Source organism: Leucopleurus acutus, assembly GCF_964270905.1.
Source record: "Leucopleurus acutus genome assembly, chromosome: 16".
NCBI classification, from domain to species: Eukaryota; Metazoa; Chordata; class Mammalia; order Artiodactyla; family Delphinidae; genus Leucopleurus; species Leucopleurus acutus.
This window is the reverse complement of record NC_139158.1, coordinates 35,698,609-35,719,345: the sequence shown is the minus strand read 5'-3', so window position 1 is coordinate 35,719,345 and position 20,737 is coordinate 35,698,609. Positions and strand designations below refer to the sequence as shown.

The following is a 20,737-nucleotide window of genomic DNA, read 5'->3' as shown; positions in this document are numbered from 1 at the left end:
CAAAAAATAAATTAATTAATCAAAAAAGAAAAAAATTTAAAAATAAAAAATTGTGGTTGGTGATGGTCACACAATACACTGAATGCCACTGAATTGTGCACTTTAAAAGGGGAAAGGAACACTGTATGGGACATGAATTATATCTCAGTAAAGCTGTTTTAAAATGAGTTCTATCTCACTAAGCATCAAAGAAATGAAATGAGAACAAAGAGACATCTTTCACCTATCAATACGACCAAGATAAAAAAAAATGGTATCAATGAGGGTACAGAGACAGCAATTTTCAGAGATTTTGGTGATAATGCAATTTAGTACGACTCTGGAAAGCAACATGTATCAAAAAGAAAAATGTGCATTTCTTTTGATCCAGTAGTTCTACTTCTTATAACTTATTATTAGGGAAGTAACCGGACTAGTGTGCTAAAATGTATGTACAAAGACAGCCACCACACCTTGATTAAATCACTGAATACTGGAAAACTCCTAAATGCCTATCAAAGGTGGACTAATTAAAAAAAATTATGGCTACAGACCTCATGAAATCATATGCAGTCATGAAAAGTAAGGTGGACCTCAAGTGACCCCAGTCAAAGCCACATGGTACATAAGGGCCCAAAGCCAAGCCCTAACCAAATCCTTGACCCACTCAAAATTGTGAGATATAGCAAAATGACTGAGGCAAACGAAATTAGTAACAATAATAATGTAGACCTTCATGCTCTCATGAAAAGCTGTCTATAACATATTAAGCTACAAAGGAAAGTTATAAAATAGTACCATAAAGTCATTTGGTTTTTCTTTATTAACTTTATATTTTGTACCTGTTCTTAGAAAATCTTTGTTAAGATTATTTGGTGGTTAGCTCTGGGCAGGGGTGCGATCGTGTTTATAATTATGTATTGTTTGAATGTTTTACAAGTGTCCACTATTTTTATAAACAAAAAACATTCCACTTTGGGAGGGATCAGAAGAATCAGTAGAAAACAATGAACAATTAAATATAAAAAATAAAATTGTAGGGCTTCCCTGGTGGCACAGTGGTTGAGAGTCCGCCTGCCGATGCAGTGGACACAGGTTCGTGCCCCGGTCCGGGAAGATCCCACATGCCGCGGAGCGGCTGGGCCCGTGAGCCGTGGCCACTGAGCCTGCGCGTCCGGAGCCTGTGCTCCGCAACAGGAGAGGCCACAACAGTGAGAGGCCCACGTACCACAAAAAATAAAAAAATAAATAAAATTGTAAAGGTACTAGAAAGTATTAAATGAATATTTTGTAATGCAAAAGTGGTAAAGGCCTTCATAAAAATATGTAAATAAAGCAGTGGTTCCTAACCAATCCCCAGTAAAACCTCTTCAAATACAGATTTCCCATTTGTCCCTCCCAGAGACTATGATTCACAAATCTGGGGCGGAGCCAGAGGCATTTCTATTTGTTAAAGTTCCACAGGGAGTGCTTTATTATATTTAGCTTTCTACTTTTTAAAGATTTTCCAAAATGAACATGTATGTACTTTTACAGTTAGAATAAAACAAAACATTTAAGAGCAAAAGGGCCACAGGTGATTCTGATGCAGCGGCAGCCATGCATAATGGAAAAGCGCCAGGGCCAGGCCACTGTAATAGCAACCAACAAACTAGGAAAAATATCCGAAACACACAAGACAAAGCAAATAACACTGCAGGTATTATTCTTTTTCCTCTCCTTGGCCAGTCTTTATTTCTCAAGGACTTTGTGCCAGGCTCTGTGTTCAGTGCCCAACAGCATCAGCTCATTTAATACCCACCCACCCACCCCCAAGGGAGGACTAACTCAGGGCCCAAAGTGGCACTGGGCAGTGGTGGAGAGAGGGATCTAGCAGTAGACTGCCCACCTTTTAACCCTCCTGCTGCCCACCTTGTCAGAGGGTTGCCCACCTTGCTTTATAAAGCATTCTAAGAGAATCTAACAGAAAAACTGGCCAAGGACAGGAACTAAGCAACTCAAAAAATAAAAGCATACTAAACATAAGTACTTTAATTCTTACCAGTAATCAAGAAATGCAAATCAAAATAAGAAGACACCATTTCCTCCTATCAAAGGACAGAGTGATAATCCCCAGCCTTGGGAGCACTGTGCGATACTAATGACCTGGTTCGTGGCTTTTCTTGGAAGGCAATATAACAGTATCATTAAAGGCCTTAAAATGTATGAAATTTGCATTTCAGTAATTCCCATCAGATCACATGCAATTCCTAATCATGGAAGGGGGAGGTTACCACGGCGTGGGAGTCACATTGGTGCAATCGTGACCCCCCCACGCCTGCCTGTCAGCATTTTGAACGATGAGAAACAGCAGGTGAACACAAAGCACATGATCTAAGGGCTGTGGAGGGTACAGCCCACTCACCCCTTTTCAGTCTTTGCTAGATCTTTGCTCTTTGCATGTGTCACTTGTCACCATAACTCAACCATCATTTACACCCCTGTCCATCACACGACCTTGAAACGCAAACATTTTATATTTATTGTGGTGTATTCCTTAATTTTTAAAGGAGTCTGATGTATTTTTATTAGGGTTGCGCTATTGTTACATAGGTTTGAGTAATCAGCACCAACCCCATTTTTTAAAATGCCCTTTATTCTATCCTAAGGATAGAATCACAGATATGCACAAGGAGTATGTATAATAAAGTTTATTCTGGCATTCTTTCTAGAAAAGGAAGTTATTTTCCATGAAGCGTCCAAGAACAGATTATAATGTCTGCAAAGGACTCTGTAATGCAAACAGTAAGAAGCAGACACTGACCAAGACAGAAGAGGGAATGAAAGTGCTTCCTCCTGCCACATAACCACTGCCCCCAATTCATGTCGGGCTGGATTCCTAGATATGGCCCTTCAGGATCAACCTGGCCCAGACCTTCTACATTACTGATGGACTCCAGACCCACACTCCTCTGACATACTCCCCTGGCCCACCTGGAAACTTTACTTCTTCCCAACCTCCACTTAAAAGTCAGAAAATGACAAGAAAGCAAATACCAGGTGGGACAAAGCGTTGTTCTGCAATATTTGCTTGTTCTGATTCCCCCAGAAGGACCCTAGAACAGCTGGGTACACAAAGCTTTGCAGTCATAAAATAAAGAATATGCTCATTAAATGCAGAGCTATCAAACTAGGAAGAAGTGATAATCACCTGAGATGATAAAGATCAACTGGTAAGAAACCGAACATAGTTGTTTAGATAGAAGGAATAATGTTTCTGTGTTTTCTCCTTCTTGCTTGGTGTTTGTTGATTAAAAAAAATAAGATTACCTTACAATTTAAGATTTAAATTCAATAGGGAAATAATTTAAAATGAGCAAGCTGGACCAGAATGATTTCTAAGCAATCTTCCAAATCAGAAATGCTGTGATTTCACAGCAGAAAACAAATGGCTAAGTCAAGAAAGAAAACTCGATGGGTGAGCCAGAGGGCCAAGGCACAGGACTGACAACTGGACAGACCCACTCTCTCCCCTGCCCTAAGGTCACTCCTTCCGACCCAGAGAGTTGGTCTGCCATGGAGGGCTGAGTGGTCAAATGCACCTGTGCAAAGAAACCCTAAAAGGTAAAAGCTGCTGAATCTATTCCAACAGCCAAGGTGACAGGCCAACCAGACCAGCAGGTCTTAACTGAGTTAAGGGGTCTTCACAGCATCAGGCCCATTCACCGAATGAGAATTACCAATCTACTAAAAACTTTTAAGGAATAATCTTCTTGACCATCAATATATACGAACATATTCTTCAAGAACATTTATTACAGTAAGTTTTTGATAACTTGGCAAATTAATCATTTGACTGAAAAATTCGTTTTTGGTGACTTGAGCCTTAGGGCCATTTCAGATAATTGTGGAAAAAAGTAAAAAGAAGTTAGGGTAATTAGGGCTGCAAAAAGACTGTTGTGGTTCCTGGCTCTTCAGACACAGTATTGCACTTACATCTTTGGTAGCTACGACTATCTCCTTCCAGATCCATTAAATGTGCTATCTACTGAGTTCTTCTTCCTTTTAAAAAAATATATTTTTTATTAAAATTTTTTTTTTATTTTTAATTCTTTTAATACAGTCTTTTAAGGTGTCTACTGAGGTCTTCTTAAAATGGTCACTTCACTTTCCAGAAACACCTGTATTTGCTGCTATCGAGCAGGCAGAAATTCCAACACTAGCATGTGGTGGGCGCAGCTTGTTTAGACATGAAGAACCTTCCTACTGAGTCTCTACTTTACATGAAGTGAGAGGGCTGAATGTCTCTGGAGATAATTTATGTTGTTTTACCCAGAAAGTTTCATTGAAGAAAAGGCTACGCTAATTAGACCCTAGAAAAGACACTGTTGGTTAATGGAAACTCATCTTGGAAAGAAGTTAAATGATCTTGATTGAGTACTTGCAATACGTACAGTTGGTTCCTAATATCAAAGAATACTGTTAATTTTTCTCCATTTACAGTTTCCTGATATTCGCAACACATCATATTTTGTGCTTAGTCTATGTTTCCCAGCTGATATTTATTACCAAAACAAAAGGGGATGAGTTAAAACAGTAGAAAGGATTTATACAGGTACTAATAAGAATTTTAGAACTAAAAGTTATTCTTCAAAGCCCTCACATACACATTTTCTCAGAGATCTTCAAGTTACAGGTGAAGGCAATAAGTGGAGAATACGAAAGGTAAACTCCTAAAATTACAAAAACATTTGGATGGCTAATAATTACAGGCAAGCGCTCACTTCCCAACCTTGTCCCCTGTTTTCCAATTCAATTACTGAGGCATAATTCATAGCCACAGAGTGATTTTATACAGAAACTGCTCTCACGGTGAAGAGCTGACAAGACTCTTCACTCGTCGTTTCCAGAGAAGGACGAGAGTGCCGGGAAGCACTCTCCCCAGTCCTAGGGTAGAGGGAAATACTAGACCACCAGTGATTTTAAATTCATGCTTGTGAAGTACAAGGAGCTAGTGGACAATGGTATGCGAACATCAGCATCTCCGCAGGGCAACTAAAACTGTGAGATGAGCCAATCAAAGACAACAACAAAGAGGAGACCCTTGGGTTCACAAAGTTCAATCAGTTCAAGTGTTGCTCCCTCAGTGATCAGAAACTGGACATGGAGGACAGAAAATCATAAGAGAATAAGACAGAAAAGGTGGAGGGAGACAGGGAAGCCTTCTGAAGTACTGAAGTGGACTCAAGACTAACAAAGTAGCCCACTCCACAGTGGGGCAGCCGGGCATCAGGTCACTGACACTGCAGGGGACAGTGGCTCTCAAAGACTAATCTACATCAAAATCACCGGAGGAGCTTATTTAAAGCTGCAGTTCCAGTGCAAAAGAAACAACAAGTCCATCTATTTGGCAATTATCCTGAACCGCCTTACAGGGAAGTAGGTGGCATACATTGGAAAACTGAGAAAAAAACTAAAGTTTCACAAATAACAGTGACAGACAAGAACACAGATTCCTCACCCTCTTCTAAGGCATTCTGAACCAGGAGGGCAGGGTGGGGCCCAAGAATCAGTCCCACTGATGCAGTGGGTCCACTGACATGCTGAGAAACAGAGAGGACTAACCCCAAAACACACAGCTTGCCCTGGAAGAGCCGTAGCTAATGGCACTATCCCACATCTTTGTTATTCTGGCAGGACACAGAACACAGTTCTACAACCCTCCTCTGCATGGATAGTCAGTACTAGCGACACTTTCCTTCACTTTAGAGACATGAATCAGCAGCTGCCTGGGGGCCTCGTCCAAAGCCTCCAAGTTCAAATTCTCTGACACACGACCAAAATCCTAACACCATTCTCATGAGCTATTTTATTTTATTCTTCTGTGAGCAATTTTAATAAGCAGCACTATTGATGATTTTCCTCCATTACAACTTTAAGAATGGCAAAGTCTCCATAATACAGTTCTTAGTTTTTCTCAAAACAACAACATAACAAAAAACCCCAACACGTATGAACTTTCTATTAGAAATAACCCTTGTAAAATAAGCTCAAAATGGACTAAAGACCTAAATCCAAGGCGAGACACTATAAAACTCTTAGAGGAAAACATAGGCAGAACACTCTTTGACATAAATAACAGCAAGATCCTTTTTGACCCACCTCCTAGAGAAATGGAAATAAAACCAAAAATAAACAAATGGGACCTAATGAAACTTAAAAGCTTTCGCACAGCAAAGGAAACCATAAACAAGATGAAAAGACAACCCTCAGAACGGGAGAAATTATTTGCAAACGAAGCAACTGACAAAGGATTAATCTCCAAAATTTACAAGCAGCTCATGCTGCTCAATATCAAAAAAACAAACAACCCAATCCAAAAATGGGCAGAAGACCTAAATAGACATTTCTCCAAAGAAGATATACAGATTGCCAACAAACACACGAAAGGATGCTCAACATCACTAATCATTAGCGAAATGCAAATCAAAACTACAATGAGGTATCACCTCACACCGGTCAGAACGGCCATTATCAAAACATCTACAAACAATAAATGCTTGAGAGGGTGTGGAGAAAAGCGAACCCTCTTGTACTGTTGGTGGGAATGTAAACTGATACAGCCACTGTGGAGACCAGTACGGAGGTTCCTTAAAAAACTAAAAATAGAACTACCATATGACCCAGCAACCCCACTATTGGGCATATATCCTGAGAAAACCATAACTCAAAAAGATTCATGTACCACAGTCTTCACTGTAGCTCTATTTACAATAGCCAGGACATGGAAGCAACTTAAGTGTCTATCGACAGATGAATAGATAAAGATGATGTGGCACATATATACAATGGAGTATTAGCCATAAAAAGAAACGAAAATGAGTTATTTGTAGTGAGGTGGATGGACCTAGAGTCTGTCATACAGAGTGAAGTAAGTCAGAAAGAGAAAAACAAATACTGCATGCTAACACATATATATGGAATCTAAAAAACAGAAAAAAAGGTTCTGAAGAACCTAGAGGCAGGACAGGAATAAAGACGCAGACGTAGAGAATGGACTTGAGAACACGGAGAGGGGGAAGGGTAAGCTGGGACGAACTGAGAGAGTGACATGATATATACACTACCAAATGTAAAATCGATAGCTAGTGGGAAGCAGCCACATAGCACAGGGAGATCAGCTCGGTGCTTTGTGACCACCTAGAGGGATGGGATAGGGAGGGTGCGAGGGAGACGCAAGAGGGAGGAGATCTGAGGATATATGTGTATGTATGGCTGATTCACTTTGTTATAAAGCAGAAACTAACACACCATTGTAGAGCAATTATATTCCAATAAAGATGTTAAAAAAAAGAAAGAAAGAAAGAACCCTTGTAGGAGACCGCATTGGGGAGCCCCACAGGAGACTCTGTGAGAGAAACTGATGATGAGGCCCCTTTGGTCACCAAACTTTCTTAGATTAGATAAGCCCAAGATGTGTCCCACTTCGAAACAGTGCTCCTTTAAAACAATCCCAGACCCATCATGAAGGTCAGCAATGACCTAACTGACAAATCCAGTGCCAAATGATGTATTTCCCTCCTTCCTGCAAATGCTCCCTTGCTCTCCGTGTTACGACTTTTTCAGGTGAAAATGGCAAGAAGGGTAATGTCACCAAGGAATCAGGTGGCCTCCTCTTCCAGAGGACTGCCCTGGAACAACTCTCCCCCACCCCACGCACTCTCATGCAAATCTCTCCTTCGAGAAGGCCCACATGGACCTTGAAGTCAGGCCACAAAAGACAACCCAACCTATACCCCTGCCCAAACCTGTTCTTGTCAGTAAAATTTACATAATTTTGAAATTTTTATATCCATGTGAGCTATCCTAGAAAACTGGATAGTGAATATATATTTAATAGTTGTCACTCTTATTAATTACAATTATGAACAAGTAACGTAGTTAGTACACATACTGCGTCTTATTAGACCTAAAACTTGTTTGTTTCTAAAATACATCCTGATTTCAAAGATGCTACAAATGTGAAAAAAATTTGCATCTTAGAATCATGAAATACAATGTAATAATATGGTAAAAGTTCTAAGAAGCTTCAAAAATCTGTAGAAAGTTAAGAAATTACAAATAAAATGGCCAAAGACACAGCTGCAACGAAATCCATGTGAAAATTTAGGGAGATGTGGTATTTGCTTTTGAATATTGTCCTGAGGATATATATGCCCTCAAAAGGACCCCATTTGCCATAGGGTCTCTGAACCTTTTGGAGCTCCAGGCAGCACATAGACCTTGGTGATCAACACGTCTCCATGACTACGGGCCACACTTAAGTCTCACGGAAGATGTTCCATGCTTCCTGACCGTCCCACAGATCCCCTGAATATTCCAGCGATGCTCTTTGGTCTTCATCTCACTCACCATCTCAGCAGCCACCATCTCTGCCTGTCCAAACGATCTCCTCTCTCGGCTTCAGTGACATCAGTCCCTTGCTGTCCCCTTTGCCAGTTCCTCCTCTGCCTGGTCTCTCTTCCTGTGCTCCCCTCTGAGCCACGGCATCCACTCCACAGCCCTTCTACCATAGCATGCTTACTGCCAGCTCCCGATGGATAGTGGTTGCCCTACTTGTATGTCTACCCATCTGCCTGGCCTCTTCACCTACACATCTCGCAAGCATCTCAAGAGGAGCATGTCTAAAGTGGAATTACGAATGCCCTCCCCTTCATCTCCCTTCTCCCAGTCTGTTCCTCCGCTAGCTCTGTAAATGGTCCTGCCTCCCACCAAGTCATCTCACATGGTGACCCCACATATCCACTCTAGTGGCAAACCTCATCTGGTCTCCCGTCCCCTCTGTAATCAATGGCCTCCAGGCCCCCATCTCCGCTAGCCTAGAGCACTGCAGTGGCCACTGCCACCCATGGCCCTCCTTGAGACGGCTCCTGCCCAGCCCCCAATATCCACTTCACACCGCTTTCCTCTCACCCTTCCCACTGGACTTCTGCTGGCTCCTACACAAGCCAATGCTCTCCCAGTGCCCTGGGGTCTCCGCGGCTCCTGCTCATCCTTCCAATCTTGCCCTTAAAACCCCCTACTTGGTGCGGCCTTCTCTCTGATGGCTCCACCTAAGGAGGTCCCTGTGTCAACCTCAACCTCTCCGTGCTACTCAGACCTGTTGGGGCAGTTGGCATTTGTAATTATTTGTTTTCCATCACCACCACCCCCAATTTCACGAAAGAGGGGTGAGCTCTATGTAACTCACACCAGCACTCCAGATGCACCTGGGCTCAGATAAGGTGCTCAACAAATGAGACGAGTTAAAGGAATGGCCACATCCCCTCGCTTCCTGAGCACCACCAGTGCTGCGGGAATCCTCTAGGAGAGGAAACAAGCATGAGTCCCTCGGCCAGTGACCAAGTGTCAATCGTCCCACAGAGAGCTCAACCAGGGCACCAGGTGATTCGGTATCAGAGTCCTGAGCTCAACTGTTTGGCACACTGAACCTAGCTGGGCTTTAAAAGACCACTCCCCAAAGCATGACAAAAAACACAAATATGTTCAAGGCTCCAAATTTTTCTCTTTTATTAATTAAAGAAATCTAGATCTTTGGTAACTGCTCTCCCTCACTGTACAAAAATCTCTGGGCTCCAAGGGGCCAGAAACAATTTACAAAACTCAAGGAAGACAACAAAACATGTTTGAGGAACTGCAAATAAGCAATGTAAACACACCCCAAAGGGCTCGGAGCCACTAAAACATGACACCAGGACATACTGAAGGAGCTTTGGGCCTTGCAGACAAGAAGTTACATAGCCCTGAATGAACCAAAAGCCCTCAGACCCTCAGCCTCTTCATCTGTAAAATGGGAGGTGTAGTGATGTCTTTCAAGAGGCTGTCGAAAGAATAAGGTAAAACAGGGTGAGAAAGCACTTAGAAAGATACTAGGCAAATTATGTGCACTTGCTGCCCTGCTTCTCTGTCAGTTCCCTCTGGTTCCTGTGCGCCCAATAGCGTGAAGGCCGTGGCTGGGTCACCTGGCCTGGTGAAGCCTGCCCCGAGCCCCGCGGTAAACGTCTGAGGACTTCACTCCAAAGGCACCAGCTGCGGATCTCTCCGAGAGTCCACCTGTGCCCCTGTGGAAAAGTGGTGGCTAGGCTCCCATACACCAAGATACTTCCCCAGTTCACCATGCAGGTAGCCTGATAAGGCCAAGGCGAGGGGAGAGGGGGAGAGAACTGCTTTTATCTATTAGATGTCACAGACAGAAGGATGAGATGTTACTGCTACTGCCTCCCCCAACCATTCCCCGGAGCAGGGGCTTTCAACTGGGGCCAACTATAGGGGGGTCGGGGTAGAGGGCTGTGAGCATCGAGTGGGTGAAGGCCAGGGATATTGCTAAACATCCCACAATACACAGGATGGCCCCCACAACAGAGAAAGATCGCACCCCAAACGTCAACAGCGCCAAGGGAGAGAGAAGCCTTCCCTAGCCCAAAGGGCTCCAGCCCAGGCACAGGTGGAGGCAACCAGAAGCCTCTTTCCAGTCTGGTCTGAACCTGCCCTTGACAAGCACACCACTCTCAGGAATTCAGTCCCCTGGAGCCGCAGAGGCAGGCAGAGGAACCTGCAGTGAAAGGATTCTGCCACTAAGTTGGGGGTAAAGGAGAAAGGATGAAAAAGTGGGCCTGGAGAAGATTTAAAAAAAGAAAAGGGAAAAAAATGTTAGGTCAGGGTTTCTCAGACTACAAAACACAGAATGTCTGTGAAAAGCAAACACTCTTACTCTGAAGCCAAAATGTGCTCCAGGTCACTGACCAAACCCAGGTGACAATCAACAGTACTGAAGTGCACGCTACTGCCCTCCCAGTGAGGACTGGAAAAGGAAAGGCAGGCGAGAACAGAAGAGCAGGGCTGGGGATCCTGGCCTGCTGCCCCCAGGGCTGACAGGAGCCACGTGAAGGGAGCAGTGGGCTTTGTTGTAAGTTCTGGGTCTGTATGGCCGGGAACAGGGCAATCCTGGCAACAAAATGTTACTGGAAGAAGAGAAGCAGATCCAGGCAAGTTACAGGGGGATGATCAGAAGAAGAAATAAAGAAGTAAAAACTGGAAGCAGCTTGAAAACAGATCTCATTGCTTGTACCCTTTCTTTTTAAAGAAGGAAGAATGTAGCAAACTGAGAGCGAATCTGATTAGGATACCTCAGTATCACTCCCTTTTCTGATTTTTTTTTTTTTTTGCTGCGTTGGGTCTTCGATGCTGTGCACAGGCCTTCTCTTGTTGTGGTGCACGGGCTTCTCATTGCAGTGACTTCTCTTGTTGCAGAGCACAGGCTCTAGGTGCATGGGCTTCAGTAGTTGTGGCTTGCGGGTTCTAGAGTGCAGGCTCAGCAGTTGTGGCGCACGGGCTTAGTTGCTCCGCGGCATGTGGGATCTTCTTGGACTAGGGCTCGAACCCGTGTCCCCTGCACTGGCAGGCAGATTCTTAACCACTGAGCCACCAGGGAAGCCCCTTTTTCTGATTTTTAACAAAAACAAAGAAAAAGAGATCCAACTCTTCCTGCTTCCAACAGCCGCAAAACTTCTAAGTACTGTAAGCAGTCAATTCCTTAGTTTTGGCAAATATACCAAGGTTATAGAAGATGTTAACATCAAGAGAAGCGGGTGATGGAGATACAGGAATTCTTGTCTGTATCTTTACAACAAATACTTCAAATTAAAGTTTTTTAAAAATCAAAAGACAAAAAGCAACTTTTTCTGAACATAATCCCCCAGCTTTCTTCTGAGTCTTCCCAAATCACTCTGCACAACTATGTGGATGGCAGCCCTGGAAGGGCAAGCCTAGGGGAGAGGACAGTGGCTGCTCCAGGCCCTGACCCATCGCTAAAGGCACATCAGAGACGCAGAAGCCATGTATGCACGGTGAGGTCCGACAAAAGAACACACTTACCCTTAGTGGCCGGAATTAAAAGAGATGCCATTTTGTGGCACAAAAGGAACCATTTTCCCATTAATAATCTGGGTTAGTTAGGTTGAGAGTTCCAAGGGTAGTTTCTATTTTACAGGTAGGAAATCTCAGGGAGAATGAAGACATGTGAAACCATCTGTCAAGTCAGACAGGACACACACATCTCACAGACAAGGTACAGTTCTCTGAAGATAAATGTCCTTCGTAACAGAAATGGATGGACTTCTACTGACAGCTTCAACCACTAACAGACAGGAAGTGTAAAAAAGCCCATCTCTCCAATTCTCTTGGCTCTACTGCTGAATCAAGAGGGTGACCTCTGGAGGAAAGTCAAAATGACGCATGGACATGAACCCTCTCCCTCCACATAGGGACCTCGGGAAGACTAGCTGAATCATCTTAACTAGCCCCTTACGGGCAGCTCATCACAGAAAATTAAACTCACTGAGAGAGCGTATGCATGAGAAATACAGGTTATTTTCCTTTTACCCATGACGCACTTTTAGTTGCAGATCTTCACTGTCAGCACGATAAAATCCACACACCAAAGCACCCACTGGAGACCCACAGCTCTGAGACCAAGGGCAACTTACCATGTTTGGCACGTTGGTGACTGAAGCATTCTTGATGTCTGCAGCGAAGGGAGGCAAGCTATTGACCATGCTCTGCTTGCTGGGCAGCTGAGGGTTCACTCCAGGGGCTCCCATCTGCTGCCCTCCAGTTTGACTAAAGGGTTGTCCAAATGGACTTGTGTTACCAGTCATTCCCATCTGAAACAAAAAGAGCAACATCAGCCATCCTGACGCGACCACATATGAAAGGAAGAGCCTCAGAAATGCTCACTTTGACCCACTGAAGCAAAAATCATTATTTCCTGTAAAATCTTCATTTCAATTATAAATTAAAGGCTCATTCTCAGGGTTCACAATTAGGATTATGAACAGAGCTACTTGCTCAAACAGCTACAGACTAAAGGCAGGAGACTAGTGAAGCTGCTCCCAACAACCCCATCTGTCCCCTCCTCCTAAATATCATCCCAAGAGCCAGCACTTTTCCACCCTTACCCCTCAGCCATACTCCTCACGCCAAGTCCCCTACCCTGAGAGTGGCACCGACCCATTAAGATCATTTGGAAAACAAAACCTTCCAGAATAACTGACAAAGGGGAGCTCCTTCAGTTTAATCCTTAATTACTCTATAAGTAATTCGTTTCTTTCAGCTACCACCCCCCAATCAGATTTAAGTTTCCATTATTTCAAAATGCACAGCAGAAATACTGACAAAGAAATGATATAATGTCTGGGATCTGCTTTAAAACCTAGTGAGGCAAGGGGTAGTGTGGATGAAAAACGACTGGACAAACGTCGGTGACTCCTCACCAGGGGACAGGTGTGTGTGGGTGTTATACTAGCCCCTCTAATATTATACGTATTTGAAGTTTTCCATAATAAAGTCCTATTTTAATTACAGTGAAATAAAAGAAACTGTAGAGTAGATAAAGCCAAGAATGGAAAGGAGGAACCCCACCTATGCCACGGGGTGGGGCAGCAGCCAACCACAGGAGTCAGAGATCCCCTCCAGTCAAGAGACCCCGGCCAGGTTCCCGCCAGACCCCTCAGCTCTAATCTCCACATGCATGAATCCGGGAATCCCCACAGTGATGTCCTGCTGCTCAGCCACCCCCTCTGGAGAAGCAGAGTCTCATTACTAAGAGAGTGGCTTTTCTAGTCTGCCTGCTTTGCTCTCTCACGAAGTTGCAACAATCCATCTGCTGCCTACTGCCTGCTCTAGTTTTCTGGTGTCCTGGTGCATTTGATGTTTAGAAACTGGGAGGAAGGAGTCTCCTGAAGGGAAGAGCCCCCTTCCCTAGGGGAGAGAGTTTCCATTCAAGAAATCACAGCTCAGTTCTCTCCACCAACCTCACATGGTGACTGCACCAGCCCGTTCATGCTGGTTAACTCACGTTCCTTCTATGGACCTTTATCTCACCTGAAAGATGAGCATCTTGCACAAGACAACTGCATTACTTCTTTCAGCTCTAAAATTCTAGGCTGCAAACAAACAGATGCTCAACACAATCGACCCCTTCCTGCTGAAATGTCCGCATAAAAACACAAATAAAACCAAACTACTGTAACCAAAAAGATCTTGTTCTGGCATTTTCATATGTACTGGTGGTTTCCACACATAGCCCTCACAGCGGTACTTCTCAAGTTTTTGAAAGTGAACACATTCTAGCTGCCACTTTTGCCTTATTTGCTTTACTCAAGTAAACTGAAACAAATTTAAATTCAACTGAAATTCAAAGTGAACTTGAGAAAACTGAAACAAAAACAAACTCTTTACGAAGCCCACCAAGTAGGCTCAACTCTGAATTCAGATGATTTAATCAAGGTGAGACTTAATCAGCAAACTTTTAACATAAAGGACATTTCTGATTCTCAACTAGGTTCCTTCAGTTGTTATCTGAAACTCAGAAGAACTGAAGCAAAAACCTATATTTTCAGGAAGTGTTACACTAAATTAACTCCACGTAATGATTACTTTTTGTAGAATTCTGCATAAACTCAAACACTGTTCCCAGAGCCCCAAGAATCTGGGGAAAAAACATGGTTATAATTTCCATTTCCTAAATTTCATTTAAAATTTCTCTACTTAGGACCAAACATGTCAGAAGACACATGCATCAATTGACCCTCCATGAATCCGTGCTCACAGTCAGCCAGCGTTTACCTAGCGCCTGCTATGAACCAAGCCCGGTTCAGAACACATTCAGATGCAATTTTCCTACTTGTCATAGAGCTTGCTCCAAGTAACCACCAATCTGATAAACAAGAAAAATCAATGTTGTTTTGGAAGTTTCTAGTACTGATGAATCAAAGTGGATGGCAGCTGGGGGGTGGGAAAGGAGAGGCAACTGTCCTTCCACTGATGCCAACTGTCCAAGGCAGTCAGCCCTTTGGTGTAGAGAGGGACATAAATACCAAGAGGTCAAAGAGCTTCCAAAGGGGACCTGTGCAGCTCAAAGTTCATCAGCCCTGTTAAAAACGTCTAAGGCTCTGCGAATATTGGGACGGTGTTCACATGATCACCTTGCCAGGGTGAAAACTGGGTGGGTGTGTGGCCTGGTCAGTTGGCTACTACTTGCCTGGTAAGCCTCTGGGACAAAGCACCAAAGTGCTGTGGACACTGACAGATTTCATCAGGAAATCTGTTCTCACCTTTTCTTCTTGGCCATTCCAGAGTGAAGGAAACCTCTCAACATGGTTTCAATTCTCATGGGACAAGAACCAAGGTAAAGTCAAAGATCACAGACAGCAGGTAAGGAATGGCCAGCTCACAGGAGGCTATGTGTCTAAAAAAAAAATTGGGGAAAATCCCACCCTCAGCCTATGACAACACATTCCAAGGAAAAACCAAAGCAAGTCACAGCCACCTTCGGGATCAGGCTCCAAGGTCACGGATCAGCTCCCTGGTCCAGGGCCAGTCCCTCCTTAACATCAGAGCTAACAGAGGCCTAGGTAAGGACAGTCCTCTAACAGGCCACCCAGCCACATCAGCCAACTAGGCCCCGTGGTTCCAACTACCCCCGGCAGAGCCTGGTAGAACCGGAAGGCTGCTCCAGTCCTAGCCTGCAGTTTTGAGTAAAAGCCCTTCACTTCTAGAGATTTCTAGATTTCTGATTTCCTGTCTGTATCTCTTCTCCTTTGATCAGATCGAACATTCCCAAGTCTAGCTAACACATGTTTTTTTTAGCATCAACGTGTTCTTTAGCTCATGATGAAATAGTATAAATCGAGATGTTTCTCTAACTCCAATGAATAAAATCAACGTATTTAATTTCCCAACAGTTAACTTGATAGCAATATAGTAAACTTTATTTTCTTTTGTCTTTTCTTTTTTTTTTTTGCGGTACGCGGGCCTCTCACTGCTGTGGCCTCTCCCGCTGCAGAGCGCAGGTCCCGGATGCGCAGGCTCAGCGGCCATGGCTCATGGGCCCAGCCGCTCCGCGGCATATGGGATCCTCCCGGACCGGGGCTCGAAGCCCCAGTAAACTTTATTTTCAACTGAAGTTTATCAGATTTTGGTTTAAGGCTGCTACAGAACCAGCACACAATCTTTTCAATAATATTCAAAAAGTAGAACAGCAGGGCTTCCCTGGTGGCCCAGTGGTTGGGAGTCCGCTTGCCGATGCAGGGGACACGGGTTAGTGCCCCAGTCTGGGAAGATCCCACATGCCGTGGAGTGGCTGGGCCCGTGAGCCATGGCCGCTGAGCCTGCGCTTCCGGAGCCTGTGCTCCGCGATGGGAGAGGCCACAGCAGTGAGAGGCCTGCGTACCGCAAAAAAAAAAAAAAAAAAAAAAAAGTAGAACAGCAGAAATAGGCAACTGTTCAGTTAATGGTGCAGTTTATATAAGAACAAATTAAAGCCTACAGAATAAATATTTATATTCTGCCTCACTCAGCAACAGCCCATACATGTTAAAATATCCTTTCACTCTATTCTTCCAGAGCCCTTTTAAGCATTTAATTCAAGTTCAACCTTAGAAAATAGGAAAAGTTAAGTATGGTAAGTACTGAAAAAAAGACAAGCTCCCCCATAAGAAAATCTAAATTAAATAATGCTTTATAGGTCTACCAAGTATCCCCATGAAAATGCATTCTTGTAACCAAGTGTATCAATCAATCATTTGAGAACCTACTTACTCTGTTGTTTGTCTATCACTTCAATGAGACAATAAAGACATGTAAACTACAGTCCCTGTGTACCAGGGAAGAACAAACTAGATAAGAAGGTAAAAAAGACAACCTCCCCCAAACCCCCCAAAACTAGTGCCAGATCCTGAGGCCTACCCCCTGCCCTAGGATGGGATTAGGTATTAGTCTTGGCATGACTCTAAAGCATGAGACCAGATGAGGAAACCTGTCTTTAGGGTTTAGTCCAAACAAACCTGAACAATGCCTACACAAGCCTCATTATGAAACAAAGGTAGTGTCCGCAGCAAATTCTGTTGATAGCACCTGGCCCATCAGTCAAAAACTGCTGAAGTTCTGAGCTGTTAGGCAAGAAGGTGAATGACAGACATCACAGAAGAGGGAAAGAGTAGACGATGCTTCTCTACTCTGACAGACACATACTACAGATATGCTATGGAAGGTTCAAAACAGGACATGACTCTGTGGCAGTATCTGTCATAATAATATTTATGACAACCCATCCTAAATCTATCTTTGGCACAAAACCAGGATGAAACTTCTTGCCTTCCTGGAACATACATCTCCTCTGTGTCCTTGGGCCCCAGTACACAGTGGGTATCAATTAGTATTTGGGGAAAGAACCAAATAAATGAACACTCCAAGAGACCCACTGCATCATGCAGCCCACCCCTCGGAACAACAGAAACCCCAACATCAGCCCTGAGGGCAGGGGGGGAAATCAAAGAACCGTGCCCCAGTCACAGAAGCCAAGCACAGATAAGGGTCACCACTGGGTGAAGCGGGCACTGGGAGTGGCAGAACAGGCTCCTTTCTGTTTTCTAAACAGTCACCACGAGGATCTCAGCTACTAGCTGCAATGGACAGGCTGTCAGTCGACTGGCCTGTGCTCAAAGGTTGAGTACAAAGAGCATATGCACTCGGAGTTGGTTTTACAGGACAAATACGATTTTGTGCCCCATGACAGCACAGACGGGAGCCCGGCCTGGCTGTACAACAGGCACTCTGTGCTTACGTGCACTAGGCCAGCAAACCTTTGGCTTTGGTGCAAGGCCTCAGCCAGGCCCAAGCCCAGAGCTTCCCACTGGTGCACTGCGATAATGGTCCATCAGCCTCCATGGTCACCTGTGGCTGCAAACGGCCTCCTCTGCTGAGCTCAGTGTGGGACAAATATTTCACTTTCTACTTGTGTCATGATATGACAACTATCAACATAATAAGAGAACAAGCCGTGGGCTACGAAAGAGCAGGGAGATTCTCTCCACCACACTGCACTAACCCGGAGAAGATCTCTACTACTTACCTAACTCATCTAATCAAATAAGGTAGTAACTGAAAACCCAAAGTACTAAGAAGGGGTGTTAAGGAGAAGTAACAATGATCATGTAAGTTTCTCCCCAGAATAGGTTTCTACAATAGTAGCAAGCCAAGTATTCCTTTTCTTGCTCTTTCTTAGGAAAATGGGACAGAGAAACACTTTCTTTGCAGTTAGGGCCACCACAGGTTGTAGCTCCTCTACCATCATCAGCAGCCCAAACTCCCTTGAGATGAGACAGTGGGCCTGGGCCTGCCTGGGCAGTCCGTGGCAGGCAGGGGTGCCTGGGCAGAAACGTCTGTACACATTTTGTGTGATGTGCATTTTTGAGAGAAAAGGTCCATTATTAGATTCTCAAAAGGGGTCCTAAGATCCCCTAAAGATTAAGGATGCCTGCCCTTGGGGAAGGCAACTCCCTCTTCCTAGACCTCACACACCCCTGCCACATACGGGCCTTTTCCAGTAGCAGACTCCCATCCAGAGACGTCAACCACTAACGTAACAACGACCCTCACAAATGAAATCTCCCCAATTTCCATCTCCAAACATCCTCTTGAAATGCACACTCACAGGAAGGATCAGATCATAACTATTTTTGAGCTAAAAGCTTGATGGGGGACACACTGTGTGACCATTTGAGAATATAGGGAAAAGGAGGTAAGAGGGAAGATGCTCAGGACTGGAGCAGGACAGCCAGAAACACGCTTCCACTTCATGATTTTACTTAGAGTCCACCAGGGCTTCAGAAATGCTTCAAGTGGCAACAAATGTTGAGTTTGATGTGGTTTCAATGAGCCCACTAAACACGCTTTTTCAAAAGCTGAATTCTTCAGCAGTTTCCTCACACCTTGATATACACTTAAAACCACACTACACAGCAGAGCAATCAGAGGAAGTACCGCTGTGTGTGTGTGTGTGTGTGTGTGCGTGCGTGTGTGTGTGTGTGTGTGTGTGTGTAACTGGTGTGACGCTGGTCAGGAAACAGAAAGAAAACAAAATACGGCCTTCAGCGATAAGCTTAGTAGGGACAATAAGACAGGTTAGAATTGTCAGCTGGAAGGCCTCAGAGAGTTATCTAGTTAAAATTTACACTCCGTCGGGCTTCCCTGGTGGCGCAGGGGTTGAGAGTCTGCCTGCCGATGCAGGGGACACGGGTTCGTGCCCCGGTCCGGGAAGATCCCACGTGCCGTGGAGCAGCTGGGCCCGTGAGCCATGGCCGCTGAGCCTGAGCGTCCGGAGCCTGTGCTCCGCAACGGGAGAGGCCACAACAGTGAGAGGCCCGCGTACCACAAAAAAAAAAAAAAAAAAATTTACACTCCGTGGATGAGGAAAGGGTGGCCCAGAAAGCTGAGGAACACAACAAACCAGCTGGTGAACCTGCCGTGATGCTGGCCCTGCCCTGCCCCTCCTAGAGGCGCCACCGCCGCTGCAGGCTCGTTGCCCCCTCGCTTATTTAGGCAGAGCCTCAGCTCCTCCAGGAGCACCCAGAATTGCACTGCCCAGACTTGCACCGCCAAAAGGGACAGGCTCAGTCCACCAAGACCAGGCGTCAGCAACTATGCCCCCAGGGCCAAAGCAGCCCAATGCCTGTTTTTGAAAAACCAAAACAAACAAAAGTTTTATTGGAACATAGCCACAAATAAGATTTCATTCTAAGAGACAGCAGAACGTTGTGGTTAAGTACAGAGGACCTGGTCTGCGGGTGGCTCTGCCACTTGCCAGCTGTGTGACCTTCGGCAATTTACTTAAACTTCTCTGTGCCTGAGCTTTATCACCTGTAAAGTGGAGATGATAGCACCTCCTCTCTTTGGGTTGTGTTAGAATTAAGTGGATTCACGAACATGAAGCACCAAGAAGAGTGACTGACATGTAGCAGGTGCTACAGGTGCTGGCTAGTATGTTATTATTTGGCTTTGGGGGGGAATTCATTTTACACTAGATGTAGTTTCTTTCCTAAGTATGCTTAGGGTACTAATTTAAAAACTGAACATTTTTCAGAGACTGTGTGATGGTGGAGTGGTTCAAACAGGTAGGATAAGAGGGAGAAGCCAGCTGGGATTACTGGCATTTGATTATGAGACATTTGCAGAGAAACATGAAATAAACTTGTGACAAGAACAATCTTGTGCATTCACCAGCTGTAGAAATACTTTTAACAGACAACTATGTTCAAATTGTCCTAGTAAATCACAAAGTTTCCAGTTTCACTCTAGATTGTTTTCCAGCTTAAAAAATAATTAATACTCAGAATGTTTACTTGGAACTTAAAATAGATCATAAGCTGTAAAAATATATGATCAAAATACCCTAGCCTAACCTTCCTGGGTTGAAATTTGAATCAAAACATCGAAGAATTGAAGAAAGAACATTTTCACAAAAAAAGACATTGATGTGACTCCCACTTGCAAGCCGGCCACGACAAAGCAACAAATGTTCCATCTGATGTGGCTTCGACCTAACATGACAGCTTTATTAACCTGAAGTTTTTAGCATCTTTCTTCACATGCTGGTACACACATAAAACCACAAATTCATATAAAGTATGTAAAAACGACACAATTTAGGATGCCATGAGCAAAAAGCTGCTAAATAATTTAAGAGTCACAAGTATTCACTCTTTTCAATGACTAAGAAAAACAAACCAAAAAACAAAGCCAAAAAAAAAAAAAAAAAAACCCAAAAAACCAGAACTACCCCAGAGTATGGCCATATCATTTGTAAAGCCAAAAGCATTTTCTCCTGGCAACCTAACATTGTTGGGAGAAAGCCAAGAAAAGCAGTTTTCATGGAAAGACA

At 44.1% G+C, this 20,737-nt stretch overlaps 1 protein-coding gene across 2 annotated transcripts in view; it reads right to left on the bottom strand.

The window, feature by feature from the left end:
* The window catches only part of CREBBP (CREB binding lysine acetyltransferase), a 131,207-nt gene that overhangs the window by 60,575 nt on the left and 49,895 nt on the right, over window positions 1–20,737 (bottom strand). For both annotated transcript variants that reach the window (XM_082857255.1, XM_082857256.1), the window contains exon 3: window positions 12,504–12,680. In XM_082857255.1, the coding sequence (XP_082713381.1) occupies window positions 12,504–12,680 (177 nt within the window). The remainder of the gene's footprint in view (window positions 1–12,503; window positions 12,681–20,737) is intronic.